This window comes from Eremomyces bilateralis (assembly GCF_010015585.1).
Source record: "Eremomyces bilateralis CBS 781.70 unplaced genomic scaffold P152scaffold_21, whole genome shotgun sequence".
NCBI classification, from domain to species: Eukaryota; Fungi; Ascomycota; class Dothideomycetes; order Eremomycetales; family Eremomycetaceae; genus Eremomyces; species Eremomyces bilateralis.
In genome coordinates this window covers 323841-345389 of record NW_022985087.1, presented here as the reverse complement: position 1 = coordinate 345389, position 21549 = coordinate 323841, and the positions used below count along the sequence as shown (strand labels likewise).

Below are 21549 nucleotides of genomic sequence, written 5' to 3'. Positions count from 1 at the left end.
GGACACCAGACAGAGCATCGCCGAAGCATCCCCATGTGTCAGGGAGGACACTCCTGAGGGCTGGATCTCTAAGGACGACGAATCCATGATTGAAGATATGTTCCCAGGGGTCGTGCTCCCGGATGCCTGGCGTACGATCAAGGCCATCCACCCGAGCATAACACCGCGGGCAATCGGAAAAGCATACCACATGCGACATCCAGATCCCCCTATGAGTTACTCTCGCACCACGATCTGGAAGGGTCGCAGGCAAGCCTGACAGCGCCGCGCCATCAACCCCAACAATGCGCAGTCGACGAGACGCAGGGCGTGACGACCCCGAGCAGTCACCGACGTCGCGCAGACAAAAACGGGGACGAGAGGACGACGAGGACGACGAAGAAGAAGTTGCTGCAGGCGCGCCGCCCTCGGACAGGCCCATAAAGCGGAGGGAGCACGTCAACCTACTTAACGAATCCGACAGGCTGTGCGTAGCCTGCGATGGCAGATACCACGACGTCAGGTGGGTTGCGTGTGACCATCCGAAGCCACGACACCATGTTGCCGATGGGGACACATGGTTCCATCAAAAATGTGGCCTATTCGGGGGGCAATCCGTGCCCAAAGGGGAGGACAACACATGCTGTTGCCCAGTATGCACGAGGTGGAGGGAGAGGGTGAGGGGGTGGGGGTGGTGGGAGCGGGACGCGTTGGCGAGGAAGATGAGGATGGCGCGGCCCGGGGCGGTGCTGCTACGGGGCGTGGTGGATGAGGGGAGGCTTTAAAGGGGAATTGGGCGGGAGATGCGGGCCTGCGGGTTTGATCGGTCGGCGGACGCCATACATCGGTTCTGGGGGACGTACGGAGAACTACGGTGGCCGCAGATCGGCAGCCCAATGGTGCGTCGGAGGAGAGGTGTGAAGGGGTGAAGGAATTCTGCTGGTCAGAAGAGGCTCGGCTTATGGAGCAGGCTTAGGGAGCGGGCTCCCTTCGCTTGTAAGGCCAGCGTTGAGAGGGGATGAAGAGGGATTCTGCTGGGCAGAAGCGGCGTGGCTTAGGGGATAGCTTCCCTTCGCTTGCGTGGCCAGTATGTAGCGACAAAACAGGATGGGATTGGGTTCGAGTTCAAGTTCAAGTTCATGGGTGGACACCCTTCGGATTTAGGGAGAATGAATCATCCTTTCGGAGTCGACTCCACCATCTTGCTTCAGTTCCTCCTGCTCGGTTCGAGCCAAGCGATCATTGCAGCGCCGACCAAGCTCTTAATAACGCGAAGTCACCACAGTATCATTAACAAGATGCGGACAGATATTGAATATGAAGGAAGTATTGATTTCAAGAGCAAATACACAGTCCTCAGAGTCGAAATGTACCTCTACTGATTCCCAGAATATCCCAAGAGTCGGAATGACTCTTCCAGTCCAGGTGCCCAGTAATGAGATAGTAATATTACTCTCCGCACAGCACGAAAACAACCTCCGCAGAAAAGATCGGAGGATGTCGATAATAATATGGAATTTGTGCTGGCGATAATGTTAAGAGAGAAGAAGAAAATTGGGAGGAAGCGGAAGTCAAGATAAAGGCGGGAGTGTGACGCGCTAAACCCGATTAGGAACCTAGTCACTCGCTGTCCACAACCTGGAACTTCCACTGTGGCCGATACCGTTACCGTTCAAACATCAAGATAGCTGGCACTTCCTGTCGTGCTCTTCCTTGGATTTGATGAGCAACGATTCCTCCTAATCATATGATTCCCAAAGTTCCACATTGACACCTCGCATTTCCCAACACCACTCATTCCCCGCCGATCACCGTGGTGCTTCGTCGTCGCAATCGAATTCCTTATTCTAGAGTAAAGGCCACCTGAAAGACCGCGGCACAGGCAGAGTTCGAGCTGTTGTGAGCTGCAGAACAGCGCTCAAACTCGGACACGATGGACTACGAAGCCTTGAAGGAGCAGTGGAGCGAGATTGAAGATAGAGATGGCGTCCGGCTAAGTTGGAACACGTTTCCAAGCTCGAGAATAGTAAGCATTGTTGTTTGAATATCGAAATGCAGCTGGCTGACCCTTCCTGCAGGAAGCTACGAGATTAGTCGGTAGGACATGTCCGAAATACTATAACCTGAAGAGTTGCGCTGATTAGCAAAGTCCCCATCGGTGCTCTTTATACTCCCCTCAAAGAAAAGGAGACTCCACCGCTACAGTATGAACCGGTCTCATGCAAGGCGCCTTGCCGTGCGGTTCTCAACCCATTTTGGTATGCATCCGGAAGTTTAGGGGTCATCAAATGGATCGCATGCTGATTGTGAGAATAGCCAGGTTGATATGAGAGCGCGACTATGGATTTGCCCATTTTGCCTGCAAAGAAACGGCTTGCCTCCTCACTACAAAGACATCTCACAGGACCAGATCCCTCCCGAACTCCATCCTACGAATACCACCATCGAATACCGCCTTGCCCGGCCGGCTCCTTCCCCTCCGATTTTCCTGTTCGTCTTAGATACCTGTCAAGAAGAAGATAGCCTGAAGGCGCTCAAGGACTCCGTCATCATGAGCTTGCAACTCCTGCCTCCCTATGCGCTGGTTGGGCTCATTACATACGGAACCATGACCCAAGTGCACGAGATTGGCTATACGGAGTGCCCGAAATCCTACGTTTTCCGAGGAAGCAAGGACTACGGCGCAAAACAGGTCCAAGAGATGCTCGGGCTTGCGACCCCCGGAATGGCTCGGCCCAACATAGCACCGCAACCTGGACAAATCCGTGCACCAATGGGCCCGGCGGCTCGCTTCTTGCTCCCCGTGCAGCAGTGCGAGTTCCAGCTGACCAATGCGTTGGAGCAACTTCAGCGCGACCCTTGGCCCGTTGCCAACGATAAGCGAGCATTGCGATGCACCGGTGTTGCGTTGAGTGTCGCCGTTGGCCTGCTGGAGTCTTCCTTCCAGAATTCCGGTGGTCGCGTCATGTTGTTCACTGGGGGACCTTGCACAGAAGGCCCAGGCATGGTTGTGAGCCCTGAGCTTCGTGAGGCCATCCGATCGCATCACGACATTGATCGGGACAACATCAAGCACTACAAGCGAGCTCTCAAGGTGAGACCGTCGATATTTTCATTCAGATTTCGCTAATGTCGGTTAGTTCTACGACAACCTTGCCAAGAGAACCGCCCACAATGGCCACATCATTGACATCTTCGCTGGATGTCTAGACCAAGTAGGTCTCCTGGAAATGAAGGGTCTCGCGAACTCTACCGGCGGACACATGATCCTTACGGATAGCTTCACCTCCTCGATGTACAAGCAATCATTTGCTCGTGTGTTTGATCGAGACGCGAACGACAACCTGTTGATGGGCTTCAATGCCTCGCTCGAAGTCATCACGACCAAAGAGCTCAAAGTCACAGGTCTCATCGGCCACGCTGTTTCGATGAACAAGAAGTCCGCATCTGTTGGCGAGACGGAGTGCGGTATCGGAAATACCTGCTCCTGGAAGATGTGCGGTATCGACCCGGCAGCAAGCTACGGGATTTTCTTCGAGATTGCCAGCCAAGTCGCCGCCAACCAGATGCAGCAAGGTCCGCAAAAGGGCATGGTTCAGTTCCTGACATACTATCAACATTCATCGGGACAGTACCATCTCCGTGTCACCACCGTTGCTCGCAACCTGAGCGGACCTTCCGGAGACCCTGCCATCGCCCAATCGTTCGACCAAGAAGCCGCTGCAGTCCTGATGTCTCGTATCGCTGTCTTCAAGGCGGAAGTTGACGATGGCCCGGATGTGCTTCGATGGGTCGACAGGATGCTTATCCGGCTCTGCTCGAGGTTTGCCGAGTATCGCAAGGATGATCCTTCTTCATTCAGGTATGTATCGCTGATTTGGATCTGTCTTCCCACGCTGATTGTCGCAGGCTCGAGAAGAACTTCACGTTGTACCCTCAGTTCATGTTCCACCTCCGTCGCTCCCAATTCTTGCAAGTCTTCAACAACTCTCCCGACGAGACCGCATTTTACCGCCACGTTCTCAATCACGAAGATGTCAACAACTCATTGATCATGATGCAACCAACACTCGACTCCTATGGGTTCGACCATGAGGGTAGCCAGGCAGTGTTGCTCGATAGTACCTCTATTCAACCTGAAACGGTCCTTCTGCTTGACACCTTCTTCCACATCCTCATCTTCCACGGTGAGACTATGGCGGAATGGCGGAAGGCTGGGTACCAGGACCAAGAAGGCTACGAGAATTTCTCAACGCTCTTGGAAGCCCCCAAAGAAGATGCGAAGGTACGGAGGAGCTTGTCCACCACACGACTCGTTGAGCTAACATATTTCAACGTAGGAACTCATCCAAGACCGGTTCCCTCTCCCGCGTTTCATCGTCTGCGATGCTGGCGGCTCTCAGGCACGGTTCCTGCTTAGCAAACTGAACCCATCCACAACCCATACGACCGGCACGTACGGCGTGTCGCAAAACGCTCAAACAATTTTCACCGACGACGTCAGTTTACAGACGTTTATGGACCACTTGATGAAGTAAGTCGTTCCCATTCTATTGGTATGAGGACACACCGCTGATCCGGCTTCAGGCTCGCTGTCTCCGGAACCGGTTGAGGTGTTGCAGGAGTAGTGGTTGATTTGACTGGTGTAGGCAAGCTTGCGAAATTGGTCCACGAATGCAATGACCATGCATTTGACGCGACGGAAAAGGGTTCTTCAGTTATTTTTACGTGAGAGAATTGGCAGGGCAGTGTTCGATGTGAATGGCGGCGGGTAGCAATTTTGCAATACAGGTATGAATTCAAGAGCTGACGGTACGCACTGCAAAAAACGATGGTTTATTTGTTCCGCGAAGCGTGTGGTTCATCGCTCGTTTGCGTTATTGAAGTCCTATGCAATTCAACCTCTCCAAGATCCTTCTCGCGACCCTACCGGTCATCTAGTGTATGAGCCGATCGATTCGCCCGCCGTCGTCGTGCGACGATGTCCCACTTCCAGCACAGGCCCCCGCAAATCGTACTCGCAAACAGCGCGATCGCACAAAACCGCACCACCCAATCCCATCTGCCCAGTCCGAATTTCTCTAGATCCACATCGGATTCTTTCCCTAGTAAATTAGCTCCTATATAACCACCGACGATCATCGCGACCCCGCGTAGGAAACTACACCATCCGTACATTGTCACTGTCTGCGGTGAGCAACCCTCCGGTCTTGACCTCTCTGCTGACGAAATTCGAGACTCGGCCAATAGAGCCACAGCTCGAAACCACACGACACTATAACCCCCAGCAAATGCGCCCCATATAGAAGCAAACAAGGCGAGCACTGGTGTCGACTTCGCGGGACCCCAGATTCCGATAACCGACACAGTCGACACCGCAACATCGATGAATGGCGGAAGAAGCGGATGGAATACGTCGGAAGCATAGCCGATGCCGATTTGTCCAACGGTTTGGAACAAAGAGCGGAGTGCGAGGAGGAGATCTCCGTAGTTCCCGGGTGGGGATATTGCAGCGGAATAAGAAGGGATGAAAATGTCCGGGAGGAAGCCGGCGAGGCCTTGGAGAAGAACGGAGAGCATGAAGAGGAGGGCGGGGACGGAATGCAAGAAGCCATAGTAAGAGTTGTCGGTGTTTATGTCCTGTGGCTTTCGGTGTGGACGTCCTAGGAATGGCGAAGTGTCGTCCTGCTGCAGTTCCCGTTTCTGAGAAGTTACTCGAGGCTTGATTAACAGTAATGCTGGACCGGTCACGATGATGGTGGCAAGGACGAAGTACTGCAGCGTGACTTCATAGCCGTGTTCCCGTAGACCTTTCTCTAATAAGAACGGAATAATCATCCCGCTTAGACCCGAGGCGCCGAACACGATACCGTACGCCAGGCCTCGCCGCTTGTCGAACCACCCGTTCAACATGATCAGGAACGGCGCATAGCAGACGACCCAGCCGAGGCCGAGCGCGAAACCTTGCCAGAGCACCAGGTGCCATACCTTGGTGGCCTGGGAGGCGCAGAGAAGAGAGAACAGGGTGAGTAGCCAGCCTAGGATCATGAGCTGACGCTGGCGGTGGGGGTAACGGAGCGCTAAGGCGTTGATGGGAGGAAGGCCTAGATAAGATAGGCCGACGGAGAGGGTTCCGATGGTGGATATATATGAGGATGATTGATATGCCGGGTGAGTTCCAAAATAGGCCTCGAATATCCCGAACGATAGGGCAAATGCTAATATGGTATCACCGCATTAGTCCCTTGTTCGAGCGGAGAGATCGGGGAGGATGGGTGTATCATACCCCAGATAAAAGCTTCAACTATAGAACAACCCAACAGGAATTTCCACGCCTCAATCCCGTCTCTTGGAGGGAATCCGCCATGCGACTCCGGAGGCTCCTCAATCACTAGCTCTGATATATCAGTGGAATCCGAGTCGATGCTGCTTCGTCCAGCCGCTGCTGGCCTCAGGCCTTCTTGCGTGTCCATTTGGCTTGGCGTTGCCTTCAACACTCATTTCTATAACCAACCAAGGCAACACTGCGGTTGAACTATGACATTGTTGATAAGCCACTCGATCATGTCAATGGACGAGTGGGTGGTGATCCTCAATGAACTAAGCAGATATGTCAGCCTTGCCAGGAAGGTCCCGTCGCCGGCCGTCGGTGAATCCAGACTGCACGTCCACTGAAGGGCATATATTTCCTTATTTTCATGCGTGATGTGGCTTTACAATCATAGTTAGAATATGCATATCTGATATCTCAACGTTCAATTTCAAAAGTCGTATTCCCTTCGCGTTCATCAGTCCCCCATCACATCTCGAGAGGTCGTCACTCTGACCGCTCCATGTTCCGAATTCCGCTCTACAAATTCCGCTCCGCCGCTTCGCACCCGTCATGTCTTGGCATCCACTGTTGTCACCCCGCTATCAGGTCCGCAATTACCGGCGGACTCCTCAGACCAAAACTGCAAGAACTTCACCTCCGATCGTCCTATCTCGCAGTTCTCACACCTTCGACCGATTAGACTCCGAATAGTGCGCAACATTGAACAAGATGGCGGATCCGCAAGAGCTGATGGACGTCGACATCGACCTCGACCTCTCCATCGATCCCTCCATCGAACAACTCGCGTTCGAAGAATCCACCGAATCTCCTCTCCCCAGCCATCCTCAGCCGACTCATGCGACCTCGACCTCAATCTTGCCGTCCGCTGAGTCTCTCACACCGTCTCCTCTGAAAATCCACCTACGCGGCCTAGACGACCTTTCCACCGAAGACATCCATGCCTACGCCGACCAGTATCTCCCGGCGAAGTTCCTCTACAAGGTTGAATGGCTGAACGACACCTCCACCAATCTCGTGTTCCTCGCCGAAGAGGACGCCCGTGCGGCCCTCGAGGCGCTCACCCACCATTCCATCGACCCACACAGCTTCGACGCCGCGCAGTTGCGCCCCGCCCGGATCCTCTCCAAGCGCCCGGACGCGGAGCTCACGATCCGCCAAGCTAACTCGGGCGACGTCAAGAAGCGGCGTGCGCACGAGCTGAGCAGATACTACCTCCTGCACCCGGAGAAGGACCCGAGAAACCAACCCCGACAGCGGCGAAGCCGAAGTCCCGCTACGGGGCTTCTGTACGATACGCCGCGTTCCAAGAAGCGATCGCGCGACGAGGACCCGCCAATGCCCGACGACATCATCGCTCGCTTGAATACGGGCGTCGAGCTCTTTCCCGAGAAGGTTTCGGAGCCGTCGTTGAAGCGTCCGCGCTCGCGAAACCCATCACGACCGCCTCCGACCAATCACCGACGCTCAGACGCCGTCGACGAGACGGGCCAGAGCTCCGACGGCCCGCCCATCAGCCCGGAGCATCGGGCTGCGGTCAAGACCATCCGGAAAACCTTGGAAGAACGCGTTGCTGCCGACCAGCGGGTGGACGATTATCAGATCCGTGGGCAGGGTGAGATCAGTGTCAAAGGTCAGGCCGGGACCAGCGCCAAAGGCCAAGGGGAAGTGAGCTTCAAAGGTGCCGCGAAACGAGACAGAGACACCCCGGCAGTGGAGCTCTTTCCGCAGAAGAGCAAGAATGCTGGGCGAGAATTGTTCCCGGGATCGATGGATACGAGGTCGCGGAGGAAAACCGCGCAAGATATGTGGTGAATCACTGGCGCTGCCCGCAAAGAATAGATGGAGTTTTCTTACCACGCACTCACTGGCCTCTATCATGGCACGTCACCTATACCGCGGCTTTCATGCGTCTACCGACTCCTGGAAGATCTCGCAGAAGACGCTAGGGTCCTTTCTTTTTCTACGGCCCTGCTGTACGCCATCCAGACACGATCACCGCTTCCAACAAACGTCCTCAGCTCATCGAGCTCGCACCGGAACTTTCGCCCGGTGCTGGTATTCTTAGACGAGTGATGGCTGCACTATTGACGCCTGTACCGAGCGGGGTTATGAGAAACCTTTCCCCTACATGACGGCTGAAGAACTATATAGAGTGCAAGCACAGGGAGACTCAAGGATGGGAGTCAGCGAATCTGATTTCGGGGGTTACGTCGAAGACTTCCGTGTTGGGCGGCGAGATTGGCTCCTTTTGTCCACTTTCCATCCCATGGAATTGGAATTGATACCCTCATTTGCACCGGCGCTCAGGAGTATGTATATGTAGTGGGCAGGTCCAATTGGGAGGCTGCATGGGATCGAAGCGCATGTAATTAAAACCTTGATGTTCATAGAATAAAGGAACAGCGTCGATTCGAAACTGAATACAGTCTTTCTACCCTCTTGAATACTTCCATTGTGATCGTATTTACTGTTAATCCTGCCCATCCATCGTCTGTCGTACCAATAGGACTAGAAACAACTCAGGGAAGCTTTCCTCGGCATTCTCGCGCTCTTGTTAGTGCAGCGTTTAAGAATTAAACCGCCACGTTAGCAGTTTCGAGCGCGATGGAATTCCTATAAATAACTTTGCTAAATGCAGGCGTTGGCATACCCGAATCTTACAAGGAGCTTGGATCGGGTGCCGCGATGGTGGATGGAGCAACATAGGAGGATGGTCCGGACATAGATATTAGTTACAGTGGTATGGATCCACACCACCAGGACGGCGAAATCTCAGCTAGTGACACCAATAAAAAGACCTCAAAGACGTTCAATGACAGTTTTTCCCATTTATGATTACCCGTCTAATCAAGCCGTAGCATAAGCACCCATCCGTAACGCCCCATCCCACCGCATGCCCCAGCCCATAAGCTATGCAAAACGCCCCGGAAAATCCGCGAAAATCCGCGCCGACGACGATGCTGTGTCGAAGAGCGCGTCTATGTTTTCTGGGTGTGGAAACACGTTTATGGCGTGGTTTCCGACTGACCATACACCTACCGGCAAACTCCCCGTTCGCCATGATCACAAGGTTTTCGACGAGTGCCCTGCAATTGTCATAACTTCGTATCGGATCCGTCCGATCTTGTCCATGTCCCTCCCTGTACCAGACTCAGAACCCACGCAGTCGCGCAATCTCGCACCTATTTCTGACCCGTCCCCCGACCCGACATCCCGTTCCCAGTAAACATCGCCATCGGCGCGATCCCGAGCATCCCTGCCGCGGATGGCATCCGTGGCATGCCGGGGATGGCGTGCGGCGGGGTGCCACGGTGGGTCTCGATGAATTTCTCCGGCTGCATAGTTGCGGGGGGAGGGGGTTTCTGCGGGAGGCTGGAGGGGGTGCCCCATTTGGAGATGCTGCTCTGGGTTGGGGGCGGGTGGGGGAGTGGGTGGGTGAGGGATCCCATGCTGTTGGTCGCGCTGTTTCCTGCCGACGCCGTGGCGGTAGAGTTGGTGGACGGGGGGGTCTGGCCGTTCGGTTGTGCGCGGTTCGGGGTGATGGAGCTGTGGGCAGTTGTGTGGTTGAGAGTCGAGGACGGTGTCATGTTGCGGTTGGGAGGGTAGGGTCCGATCGGTCCGTTATGCGTGGGCATGGGTCCCATGTTCATCTGGTTTTGAGATCCGGGTATGAACGTCTGGCTCTGCGGGTTGAAGGACTGGCTCTGCGGGTTGAACTGTTGCCGATTGTGCGGATAACCTGCCGACTGCACTCTTGCGCCATTGCCATTGAAATACGGAGATCCAGGAGGCATGCCATAGGAGTGTTGAGGATGGCCCATATTCGGGCCCGGAGGGAAGTTGAAGGACATGTTATTGTTGCCCATCCCGGGTGACGGATTCGGCATGTTCGGCATAACCGGGGACTGAGGCCATTGCTGGGGATATTGCTGCATGGGGAACCCCGATTTTGCTGGACCATTGTGTACCGGATATCGTGGGGGCATCTGAGGAGAACTCGCAGAGTTCTGGAATGACTGCATTCCACGTTGGAAATCCGCTGAAAGGTCGAACATTTGCCCACTCGGTGCAGTGTACATTGGACTCCCTACATTCTGAGGGGGGCCCATGAACTGCGGTTGCTGCCAGCCGAGACCGGTGGGAGATTGCGGCATGGGTTGGAAGGATCCGTTGGAGGCCATAGCATTGGTACCGTTTGGCGGATACGGTGTGTTGTTGCCCATGCCGGGATATCCAGCATAGTAGTTGTTGTCGGGCGCCATATACGTGGGAGGAGGGGCGTAGTACGGATTGAACTGAGACCTGGCTTCAAACCCGTCATTGTCATAGTTTCTTTGCTTCTTATTCGCAGCCTTCCGCTTTCCGGCCACGGAACTGGATCGAGAAATGTCGGCATTATCCGGGTTGATCTCGCCGTCAGCATTCTCCGTCTCCTCGGAACTGCCGAAGATGCGCATGCGTGCCTCCTTGTATTTCGCTTCGCGTTCTTCTCGAGACAGCTGTCCCTTCGATTTGGCGTCGCCCCCCTCGCTCGTACCGTCGGCTCCAACCTCGCTGTTGGACTTGGAGCCGGCTGCGTCGGTGTTTGGGGTATTTTTGCCATCATCGCTGCGACGCATTATGGTCCTTGCAGGAAGGCTAGGCGGCGGTGTAATCGTAGAGACGACAGGCCAGCTGCACAAAGGAGCCGGACTGGAGAGGAATTAGTACTTTCTGTGACTCCTTAGGGAGGATAAACCCACAGTCTATTAAAATCGGTCTTATGGATGCGAACAGCGTTCCCGGATGGGTCGAGCGTATGCCTCAGCATGTAATAGTCTGCCATTCGATGTGCAAGCATCCGATAGAATGAGTTACACTGAGGCAAGTCCAGCTGTTGCTCACTGCGAATGTGTTAGAGAACTCTTTTATAAGTCAAGGTAGGTACTCACCTCGGATTCTTGATGAAGTCTAAGACGTCTTGCTCAAGTTTGAGAACCCAGACGCGATCTCGGTACGATTGAAGTGCTTCGATCAGCTTTTCGTCCGGTTGTGGCATTCCATTCGTAGGATTGGTGTCGGGTCTCACAGGAAGCGAGTACTCCTGCATAGGATTGTTGAAAGCATCGCCTGGGTTGCCGGCCGGATGACTGACCGGAGGAGGAGCTGGTACATCCCCAGGGTAACGCTTTGACATTGGATCAATAACAGCAATCTCATGTAACTGATCACGAAAGGCTTGTGCACCGGTATCCGAACCATTGCGTGATTCTGCGTTTACCGACTCGGCGGGCGAGAAGGCATCCTCTTCCTCCACGGCTCGCAAGCTTGCACTGTCGTCTGGTCGAAGGGATTCTTTCTCGTCCATGGCGAATGTAGTACCAGATGTAGTGCTTTTTCCATCCAGGCTAGGAACCTTCGCCGAGCCCCCAGAGGAAGAAACTTGGGTGCTGTTGTCATCCGCAATGGAGTTCTTGATCCCATCAGGAAGCGGTCGTTCTCCAACTTGCGGCATCTTGATCCCTTTTGCAGTCGCACTCGAGGCAACAGTCGGCGTAGCTTTTGATACTACTGGCGGTTTTGTAGTCACGATGGTCGGGGTCTGCATCTCCGAAGTTGCAGGAACCGATGGATTTCCGGCAGCATTGGATGGACCAACGGTCTGCTCGACCGGAGTAGCAGCTATAGTGGTATCGATCTTCTTGGGTCCTGTGGGCTTATAATTCGAGGCAGCCACCTGATCATCGACACGAGTGAGCTCACCAGGCCGTTGAGACCCAAAATGTCGTCTGGGGCTGACCTTTGCAAATGAGGGCTTGACGGTGTTACTGCCCTCCGCTTTTGAAGCCATTCTTGAACGCTTCCAGCGAAGTAATCGAATCTCGGGGACACCGCTATGTTAATGCTGTCAAAGAGCTCTGACAAGATCTGGCAGTGGTCCGCAAACGAGGAAGGAGTGAAAGGGTGAAGTTTGGGGGCACCGGCAACGGAAGCTCAAGCGAAAGGCAGCTCGACGGAAATGAAAGCGAAATCCATAGCACCGCACATCTTGAAAGCAAATCCCGTCATAGACCGATCGGAGGTTATCGAGGCACTTTTAAAAAGAGAACATTGGAGTGCAAATCGTAGGAAATTCGGAGGGTTGGTTGGGTGAAGGGTCTGATCACTCTCAGGGCGTGTCTGGTCGGTACCGTCCCAAGGTCAACGCCAAAAGCCACTCAACAGATTCACTGTACAATGGACAGAAATGATTCGGGCAAACCGTCTGACAGGTCTGGGTCACCGACTCACAGTGAGAGGGATCGGGGTGAATAGGAATTCGTGGAACGGAATTACGAGACACTTCAATGGTCTGTGATTCTGATGGAGGGAGAGTCGCTGCGAGAGAGAAAAAGAGCCTCAGGCGCTGAGGCAGTGACAGCTTCGGATTAAAGTTTTCCCGGCCTCATTGACGTCTTCCAAACGGCACGTGACTCCCACTCCCCTCCTTTCCGCACGTGATTGCTCACTTTGCTGACTGATCACGTTAAGGTTCCATCTTGATGCTCCCAGTCTTTGGTCGGAGTCCTCGAAGTTCGAACGTGGTAAATATCTGAATGCCAGAACTGAGTATATACAATACTTCGCTTTCTTTGTGCACTCCGAATAAAGACTCCCTCTTCGTTTTGCCAGTCCAATTTAACCCACGGCTTGTTTCCCAACCCCATCCTTCAATCCAAACCACCACTCCATCTCCCTATCCCTTCGTTCCCACTTGGCAGCTGCCTCAGAGGCTCCATCGTCACCAGGTCTCCGTGGGCGTTGAACAAACAAACATCCAGCGTGATCGCGTGGGATTAAGGTCAATCCTACTGGGGTGGCCGACAGTCGACTGAATGAACCGATTCCGCCAACCGCAGTTCGCGAGATCGAAAGCTCCCCCCTCTACCGTATGCCAGAAATGTCTGAAGCGCGGCCATTACAGCTATGAATGCACCATATCGGCAGCCGATCGGCCGTACATAGCGCGTCCATCGCGAACTCAGCAACTGCAGAACCCGAAATTGCTCCCGAAGCTGTCGAGCGACGTGCCGAATGAGCGTCTCCGGCAGTATGTGCCCTCCCATCATCGATGCCTCGTCCATGACTAATAGCGGTTTAGGAAGGGTGTTGCGGATGAACAGCTTGCACAGAAGGCGTTGGAGAGAGCGCGACACCGATCTCGTAGCCCACAGTCACACAAAGAAAAGCGTCGATCGCGGTCGCCGTCCGTATCCTCCGCGACGTCCGTCTCCACCATTTCCACCAACCAATCGCGATCTCGATCCCCGACACATTCGCCGAACCGCCATGACTCCGACGATTACATGACCTCCCAGCGGCCCTCGAAGTTCCCCTCCGTCGACCGCATGCATCGAAAACGGAGACGTGGCTCCTCGTCGGGTCATATGTCGTCCGACGACGATCTTGCGCCGTCGTCCCATCACGACGACCGGAATACACGCCGACGACGCGCATCGACCAGCCCGCACTCCCGTGGCCGACGACGAAGCAGGTCGCGTGACTCGGAGCGCCGGAGTTGGCGCCGCTCCAGCTCGCGAAGTAGGGGTAACAGTCGCAGACGGAGGTCGGCGTCGAGAGGGAGACACCGGCCGAAAGCGCCCGAGCGGGATCGAAGAGATGAGAGTCTATCCAGAAGTCCTGTCCGACGCACCAATAAGGCGCATTCACCGGAACGGTACCATAAGCCAGCAGGAAGACAGGTACAGCCAGAGGGCACGAGACCTCCTCCGCCGAAGGAAAGGAGCCTCAGTCCGTACAGTCGGCGGATTGCTCTAACGCAGGCGATGAATCGCGGGGGAATGCACTAATTGTTGGTTAGGTGTTTGCATGGGAATTTCTGAGGCTTCAAAAGACATATTTAGATCGTGGGCGGCAAATTGGCAGCTGCACGTTCGGCATTCAGACGCCGACAATGGGCGTAGATAGCATTTCTTTATCGAGATACCCCCTTCGGGCCTTATTCCTCCGCCAAACATCAAGGCTACGCGTTTTTGCGTGAGATGACCATGCTTTCCTGCCAACCGGACATTCGGGACACTATCCAGCATCATCCATATCGTCCAACTCCTTCTCCCTCCTCTCATCCTCCCGCTCTTCCCTCTCCCTCACATGCATCGCCTCCACTAGCCCCACCCCATCCAACGCCCCCCCCGCCAACTCCATCTCCCCCTTCTTCCCCCCCTTCTTCCTCCCCTCCTCCATCCTCTCCCGTATTAACCTCGCCACCGCATTCTCCGTTCGCACATCCAACACCTCCATCTTCCGATCCAACTCCCGTTTCAAATCCGCATTCGGTTTCCGCGGCCGTAATGTAAACAAATCCAACGCCTTCTCCGCGCTCGCTGCCTCCCGCGCCGCCTCTGCCCGTGCTTCTTCCGCAAGCGCTGACGCTTTCTGCTCGAGCGTCGCGTGCGCGGCCGACGGGTCGTGTTCGAAGCCGAGTTTCGGGCCGCGCGCGGAGGCGTCGTAGTTGCGGCCTGAGAGGTAGGTGGTGGTGACGGTAGGGGGTGGGGAGGTGGAAGGTCGGGGGGATTTTGCAGGTGGTTGGGTGGAGGTATCGTCGTCGGTGGGGGGTTGTTTGCGTTTGAGGGACTTGAGTTGGGCGAGGCGGGCTTTGCGCTCGTCGGCGGCGGCTTTTAGGGAGGCGTTGGAGGGCATGACGGCGGTTGGATGGGATAGATGATATTAAGTGTTTCGTTCGGGTGGGATGGATGGTATTAAGTATTTTGTTACCCGACAGCTCGAGGATGATATATTGATATCGTGGACATTTGTTGGCTGCAGGGGAATTCGAGGTCTCATGTGGTCAATGCGCAAATTTCTGCTAAAGTCGTCGACTCGCAGTATTGCAAATCTCATCCTCAACACGCCCCCTTCCATTGATCCATTTTATTATTTCTTACCGTCCATCGTAGCGACGAACCTAGCATTGCCATTTCCTCCCATCACGATAACCATGGATCATTTCCGATGAACCTCCACGAGCCCACGCGCCACCGCCGACGACCCCCGATGCATATCCTCCCCAACCGCTGCCCCGATGAACGACATCTCCCGTCCCATTAATGCTACGAAGTCGTATGATACGGGTGACTTCATGGCGACCCTTGCTCCGAGGATCTCCCCGCGGTCCCGGGTGGGCGGACCTCCATCTCCGACGTTCGCATATCCGCAGCTTCCAACAAGGGCCGAAACCGCGGACCGCGGACGCGGTCGACGCGCGGGAAGATGACCCGCCGTCGCCATCGGATCACGACCGAGAATCTACGACTACATACACGCCCATTTTGCGGACGGGGATCGGAGAGCATTTGTGGGGGGGTCGCCAGCGTAGCGAGCCATCGGTCCTGATTCAAGATGGCGAACCGCAACGTGATGACGCCTGTGAATGGGAGCAGATCGCGATCGACTGCGACGTGTGGCTCCAGAACTTCCCTCGAATATACGGGCCGATCAGAACCGAGCCGTCGCAGCCGATGTCGGAAACATCAGCCGATCAAAAGGTCGTGGCATGGACTCCGAGTGTGGAGAAGGATCTGTTCCCCGATCCAGCTGCGAAAGAGCATGCCGCTCCAGATTCCAGCGCCCCGACCGTTTATTCCCCCCCCGGAAGAGTTCCATCCACTCTTTTGAACGAGAATTTCCATCAGATCTCCCTGGCTCCCGACACTGCGATGTGGGTCGAGCACCTCCTCAGCCGTGGACACGACCGCCGTGGCATTTCCGACGCATGGCTCGAAGTTCCTGCCGCTCACAGGTATCACATGTGGCCGAATACTATGCTCCAACTTCTTATGAACGACCCTCGGGTTGCACTGGAGGCCCTGGTCGGTATGCGATGCATGCCGGTCACCGGGAGTTTCAACCCTATCTCCGATGCGCTCAAGGCTATCCTGACGTCGGCCTTCGAACAGTATCCCAACTACGAGCAGAAACTTCCTTCCAATGTCTTCTCCGTGGTGATGGAGGTGTTCTCTGCCTGGTCGACCAAATGGTATTACATCGATGCGAAGGTGTACTATATCCTTTTCACACACAGCGACGAGGCTCAATTACAACAACTCGTCGGCGTGATATCGCGGGCGGGGGGTGTGGCGTCTCTTCATTTCGAGACGCTCATGCATCTGGTCACGGCCTTTGGTCGAATCGGCCGGTACAACGATGCTATGGGTGTTCTACGCATTGCAGCCGGAATGCCAAAATGGGGGCAAAGAAAAACAGTGATCGAAAAAGTCTGCACCACGATTCTACATAAGAGCATGAAGCAAGCCGATGGATACCAACAGAACACCCGATTAGTAGCGGAAATGGTCGATCTCGGCCTGCAGCTCAACGTCATCCACTACAACGTTCTCCTCTACAACGCGTTTCGCGCACGCGATATCGAGACCGCCAAGACGCTGTTCGATCTCTACTACCAGGTCGGCATCAAACCCGACCATTACACCGTTGCGACCATGCTGTACGGTCTTCAGAGGACCACAGATCATGAACTGAAACACGCCATCCTTGACCATGCGATCCAGATGCAAAGGAACCACGCGACGCCAGGGCTGGCCGACCATATCCTCCGGGCGTTCTATTTATATTCCAAATCCGAGGGCCACAAAGTGTCTCTCGAAGGGACACTGCAAACCTACGGCTCCATGTTTGATGACCAGATTCTACATGAGCTGGGGGTGTATGAGGATTCGACCGATCCGGACACCATTCCGCGCCACGGGTCGCTGATATTCCCCACCACCAATGCGATCAAGACGGTTCTTCACGCGTACATGTCTCGCAAACCATTCATGGCCTCGCCTCGGGAACTGGTCCCGCTCTACAACCGCTTCAAGAGCCTGTGCTTAGACAGCAAGATCTTCTCCTCGGTATTGGATAGGTCATCCCTCTACAACCTGTTCCTGTTCGCCTTTGGACGCCGCCAGGAAACTGTGCACCTCTGCCTCGAGATCCTCGCCGATATGACCCGTCGACGGCGCGGTGGCCGCGAGCAGGCCCATTCGTGGATCGCGGGTGTTGACGATCCCAGCGAGCCATCCCCACTCGCGTCCGACCAGAAGCTGCGGCAGATGCTGGTCATCCCGGATCACGTGGACAGGCCCATGAAAAAGCGCCCCCGCCCGTACGAGCCCGACGTTTTCACCTACAACATCCTCCTCCGCGCCTTCATGAAGCATCGCCACTTCGAGGCCACGTCGCGGATTCTCATGTTGATGGGGAAGCATGGGATCAGCCCTAACGTCACGACGTGGAATACCCTGGCCTCGTCCTACGTCATCAGCGGCAATCTCAAGTACGCAGCCGATACGCTAAATGCGATGGATAAGGAAGGGGTTGCCGTGACGGATGAGACCATCCGGCTCATGGTCGAGGGCGGAGGGAGACAGCTCGTCGAGGAGATGGAGACGCGAGGTTCCGAAGTTCAGGAATATGGGGTCGAGGATCCCGAGGCGAGAGGTTTTCAGGACGCAGAATCCGAAGACGTACATGATCCATCCAAGGAATGATGCATTGATACCCCGATTTCCCTACTTTTGGCTTAGATGCAGCGGTGGAGCTATATCATGTGCATATTTATCTTTGGTTTCACGCCGCTACGAGTTGCTTACTCGAATGTACAATGCCTGTTCAACATGACTGTAGTTATCTCTAGAGTCTCATCCTAGCTTGTCGTCGGCGTTGTTTCTTGTTCAGTGGGGAGTGAAGCGGAGCGGTGGACTGAGGAGTCTGGAGCCATGTCAATCGGGGGCGCTAATTTAGTGAAAGCTTAGCCTACGTCATCGTGTCTTCAACATTCATCTGATCGCATGTCTTACGTGAATGTTTTGGACGTAACTAACAACGATGTTACGGTCATGAGTTCTTACACCGAGAGATAATAAATCCCAGTTGAAATCGGTCCCCTATTTACGTTGCCAGTATAAGCCTAGGATGTTATGATACGGACTCAGAGTTGGAGTAAATTCAGGTCCATCTTGAAGTTGATGGTAGATCGGTTAGAGATGAAGCGGTCGGCGCCTCTTGTCCGGGATAATGCATCGAATAAACGCTTGAAACATGATATTCCAGCATACCATCTTACTCCTCAGCAACGAGACGCGAAGGGGCAGGCTATATGGCCGGCGCCAAGAGAGCAAATCCACCATGCGCAGAAAATCATTCTTGATTGGTATTCCCGTCTAAATGTCTGAGAACTCGAGCGTATGCAGAACTGATGATTGTAATCCAGCGCAAATTCGAAGCAAAATACCCTCCTTGTCCCTGACAAGGATGCGGATGGCTTAACTTCCGGCGCAATCTTATATACCACATTGGTGCTCCTTGGACTGCCTCAAGATCGAATCTCGGTGCACCTTCTTTCGAAAGGCAATAATGTCTTTAGCGAGGTGGAACTAGCAGCAGTTGCCGCCTATGAGCCATCCTATATCTTCGTCTTGGACCACGGATCTCGTGTAGGGCCCCCTCTTCTTTCGAGACCACATACGGCCCTTGTCATCGATCACCACCAGACCACACCATCCGACTTTCCTACTGGCGCCGCATACGTTACTGCCTGCGACTCGCCCCCCGTGGCCACCTCGTCATTACTCACCTATCTCATCTGCGAAGCGTTGCACAGTGATGTCGAATCCAAGTGCGACTGGCTCGCGATCATTGGCACTCACGGCGATCTAGGAACGAACCTGAAATGGGAACCCCCCTTTCCAAACATGGCGGATCCGCTGAAGCGGTACTCGAAGAAAGCCCTCAACGAGGCGGTGTCCGCATTGAACGCCCCGCGCAGAACCGCAGAGTATGACGTGTCATCAGCGTGGGACGCCTTGCGTCAAGCGTGCGATACTGACGACCCGGTAGCCGGGTTGAAGAAGCTCCTTCAGAATTCGAGATTGCGCGCTGCGAGGGAAGAGATTCGCTTGGAAGTGGAACGTTGCACACATGCGCCGCCGAAATTCGGCCGGGATGGACGCGTCGCGGTGTTGCGGATCCGATCTCCTTGCCAAGTGCATCCCATAATCGCGACGAGGTGGGCAGGATTCCTTGCGGCGAAGAAATTGGAGATCATAATGGTGGCCAACGACGGGTATTTGGAGGGGAAGGTGAATTTCTCATGTCGGGTTGCGAAGTCTGCGCGCGGCTGGGATCGGCCGCCGAATGTGATTGAGTTGTTGGAGGAATACGCAAATCAGGCCGATGACGAGAAGTTGAGAACGAGGCTGGGGGAGAATTTCGCACGAGGGCATAAGGAGGCCAGTGGGGGGATTGTGGATAAGGATGTGTTTGAGGGGTTGATTAAGACGATGAAGATAGGGGAGAAACCGCCGGCGGAAGAGGGGAAGAGTGGAGGCACGCCAAAGAAATCGAAAGGGCCGCCTCCGCAAAGAAACACGTTGTTGAAGTATTTCGAGGGCAAAAGTCAGGACAATGAGAGACTTTGAAAAAGACATAAGGTAAATATCATTGCTTGAAATATAGATCCTAAGTTAGTCTACATCAGGAACGGGCAGACCATGGTAGATCTTCATCCGTAACCCTAGATTTTGCATCGCCTGCATTGCATTCTTTTCTCGCAATTCTCTTGTCTCCTGCTCAGTGACCAAAACAAAATCGTATTTGATCAGTTTGCTTCCTTCCTTCACGTCGTAAGTCTTTTCTTGTTCAGGATTGACAGTTCCCAGATCGGTGAGTAAGGACTCCTTAACGCCGAATACAGCATCAGAGGTCTCGTACGGATCTCCTCGAAGGAATAGAGACCTACATAGATGTCAGCATACGCGTATCATACTCTATCAGGACACCATACGTGACGAGATGGTCATATCCCGGCTTCTCAAACATGAAATGCATATGGCTTGGTCGATATGCATGTCGCTTCATGATCTTCAACAGCTTCCCAACCGGCCCATCGTCCGGTATCGTATATGGCACAGGGACTATCGCTTTGAACCAAAACGACCCGTCGGCAGCGCTCTGCAATACCGCCCGCCCATCCGGCTCTATCCTACCTGGTCGCTGGACATCGTAGAACCCGTGAGAGTCAGTCTCCCAAATGTCGATCTTCACGTCCTCGATGGGGTTGCCGGCCATGTCTTTCACGGTGCATAGTATAAGGCAAGGTTGGCCATCCGCATCGTGGGTGATATTGGCACCGTGTGCTGCGAGTTCTGCATCATGAGTATGGAAAGGGCCTAGTACAGTGCCATCCGTTGAGGCCGGCGGTTTAGGATGGTCGATACTGTCGACCAAGATTGATAGTCCTAGCACGTCGGACAGCAAAATATATTCCTAATCATGCATTAGCCTCCTGAAGGATATTATGAAAGTAAGATCATAGAAATACATTGCGAGTTGCGGAACTTATCTGCCCAACTTCGATGAGAAACTTAATCCCCTCCTCCCACTCACTGAAACTGAGTCTGATCTCCCTTGCAAAATCATGTAGATGTGTGACAATTCGTTCGAGGATATACTTGAAGCGCGGATCTTCGCATCTTGAGTTGATGGCATGTACATTCTCCGTGATGTTGTCAATGGTGAGGTCTTTCAATGGGGGAACCTCGACGTCTTTGGGATCCATGATGAGAATGCTTAAGATGGTAGGAGACTGTCTACGTGTTCAAGGGCTTATTAACTTAAAAGACAAACCGATAATTAAGTTAGGGTGAATAATACTATATGACGCGTCAGGGACCGTAAGGATGTCCAGTCAGGTCGTGGAACCATTCCATCTTCCCCGCCATATTCCCGACATCAAATGCCGGGAGGACAATCCGGCTCGCATCTCTATCTTCGAAGATTTTACCCGATAAATTTCAGCATGTGCAAGACAAGAGGGCAACCACCACTAGGGCTGGACACGAATATTCGATTACGAATATTCGTACGAATATTCGTAGTCGAATACGAATAAAATTTAGAATTTCCGCTTACTAATATTCGTACGAATAATATTCGCATTATTCGTAATTATTCGTAATTATTCGTAAATCTCTGAAGCTATTTCCATGTATCTCGCAGCATCATAAGACGCCTCATAGTCTCTGCACTCATTGAGCTCCTCCGCACTCCTAAGAGATCTCTTCCCCCACTGAACAGTCTTTCGACTGATACCCCAGATGCTGGTATAGCCAAATAATCTCTGGCAGCTGCAGCCATACGTGGGTACTCATGGTAATGAGACCTCCACCAAGAGAGCAACCAGTCCTTCTCTTTCG

At 54.0% G+C, this 21549-nt stretch overlaps 10 protein-coding genes across 10 annotated transcripts; 6 read left to right on the top strand and 4 right to left on the bottom strand.

The window, feature by feature from the left end:
• Positions 1 to 284: 284 nt before the first annotated feature.
• On the top strand, positions 285 to 764 carry P152DRAFT_476108 (uncharacterized protein; the record flags this gene model as incomplete). The annotated part of the gene is made up of 1 exon (XM_033681481.1): positions 285 to 764. The coding sequence occupies one exon, from the start codon at positions 285 to 287 to the stop codon at positions 762 to 764; it is 480 nt and encodes a 159-aa protein (XP_033531614.1).
• Positions 765 to 1817: 1053 nt separating this feature from the next.
• On the top strand, positions 1818 to 4748 carry P152DRAFT_144790 (uncharacterized protein). Its single transcript, XM_033673887.1, has 8 exons — positions 1818 to 2005; positions 2058 to 2076; positions 2129 to 2237; positions 2296 to 3073; positions 3120 to 3841; positions 3889 to 4264; positions 4320 to 4513; positions 4567 to 4748. The coding sequence occupies exons 1-8, from the start codon at positions 1913 to 1915 to the stop codon at positions 4589 to 4591; spliced, it is 2316 nt and encodes a 771-aa protein (XP_033531613.1). The 5' UTR covers positions 1818 to 1912; the 3' UTR covers positions 4592 to 4748.
• Positions 4749 to 4905: 157 nt separating this feature from the next.
• Positions 4906 to 6452, bottom strand: P152DRAFT_441061 (MFS general substrate transporter; the record flags this gene model as incomplete). The annotated part of the gene is made up of 2 exons (XM_033677689.1): positions 4906 to 6197; positions 6266 to 6452. The coding sequence occupies 2 exons, from the start codon at positions 6450 to 6452 to the stop codon at positions 4906 to 4908; spliced, it is 1479 nt and encodes a 492-aa protein (XP_033531612.1).
• Positions 6453 to 6941: 489 nt separating this feature from the next.
• Positions 6942 to 8283, top strand: P152DRAFT_144786 (uncharacterized protein). Its single transcript, XM_033673886.1, has one exon. The coding sequence runs from the start codon at positions 7022 to 7024 to the stop codon at positions 8123 to 8125; it is 1104 nt and encodes a 367-aa protein (XP_033531611.1). The 5' UTR covers positions 6942 to 7021; the 3' UTR covers positions 8126 to 8283.
• A 786-nt stretch (positions 8284 to 9069) lies between these two features.
• On the bottom strand, positions 9070 to 12143 carry P152DRAFT_493708 (uncharacterized protein; the record flags this gene model as incomplete). The annotated part of the gene is made up of 3 exons (XM_033682207.1): positions 9070 to 11005; positions 11056 to 11196; positions 11245 to 12143. 3 exons carry the CDS (start codon positions 12141 to 12143, stop codon positions 9496 to 9498), a joined length of 2550 nt encoding a protein of 849 aa, XP_033531610.1. The 3' UTR covers positions 9070 to 9495.
• Positions 12144 to 12855: 712 nt separating this feature from the next.
• On the top strand, positions 12856 to 14402 carry P152DRAFT_461058 (uncharacterized protein). Its single transcript, XM_033680038.1, has 2 exons — positions 12856 to 13382; positions 13434 to 14402. The coding sequence occupies exons 1-2, from the start codon at positions 13168 to 13170 to the stop codon at positions 14140 to 14142; spliced, it is 924 nt and encodes a 307-aa protein (XP_033531609.1). The 5' UTR covers positions 12856 to 13167; the 3' UTR covers positions 14143 to 14402.
• A 143-nt stretch (positions 14403 to 14545) lies between these two features.
• Positions 14546 to 14953, bottom strand: P152DRAFT_365326 (uncharacterized protein; the record flags this gene model as incomplete). The annotated part of the gene is made up of 1 exon (XM_033675419.1): positions 14546 to 14953. A coding segment is annotated over one exon (408 nt), but the record flags the coding sequence as incomplete, so codon positions are not given.
• A 738-nt stretch (positions 14954 to 15691) lies between these two features.
• P152DRAFT_451631 (uncharacterized protein) lies at positions 15692 to 17844 on the top strand (the record flags this gene model as incomplete). Its single annotated transcript, XM_033678242.1, has 2 exons — positions 15692 to 15750; positions 15792 to 17844. 2 exons carry the CDS (start codon positions 15692 to 15694, stop codon positions 17842 to 17844), a joined length of 2112 nt encoding a protein of 703 aa, XP_033531607.1.
• Positions 17845 to 18339: 495 nt separating this feature from the next.
• On the top strand, positions 18340 to 19773 carry P152DRAFT_468155 (DHH family protein; the record flags this gene model as incomplete). Its single annotated transcript, XM_033680809.1, has 2 exons — positions 18340 to 18506; positions 18567 to 19773. 2 exons carry the CDS (start codon positions 18340 to 18342, stop codon positions 19771 to 19773), a joined length of 1374 nt encoding a protein of 457 aa, XP_033531606.1.
• Positions 19774 to 19818: 45 nt separating this feature from the next.
• Positions 19819 to 21167, bottom strand: P152DRAFT_441055 (cathecol 1,2-dioxygenase; the record flags this gene model as incomplete). The annotated part of the gene is made up of 3 exons (XM_033677688.1): positions 20676 to 21167; positions 20139 to 20620; positions 19819 to 20089 (listed from the first exon to the last, which is right to left on the bottom strand). The coding sequence occupies exons 1-3, from the start codon at positions 20910 to 20912 to the stop codon at positions 19819 to 19821; spliced, it is 990 nt and encodes a 329-aa protein (XP_033531605.1). The 5' UTR covers positions 20913 to 21167.
• Between the last annotated feature and the right edge of the window lie 382 nt (positions 21168 to 21549).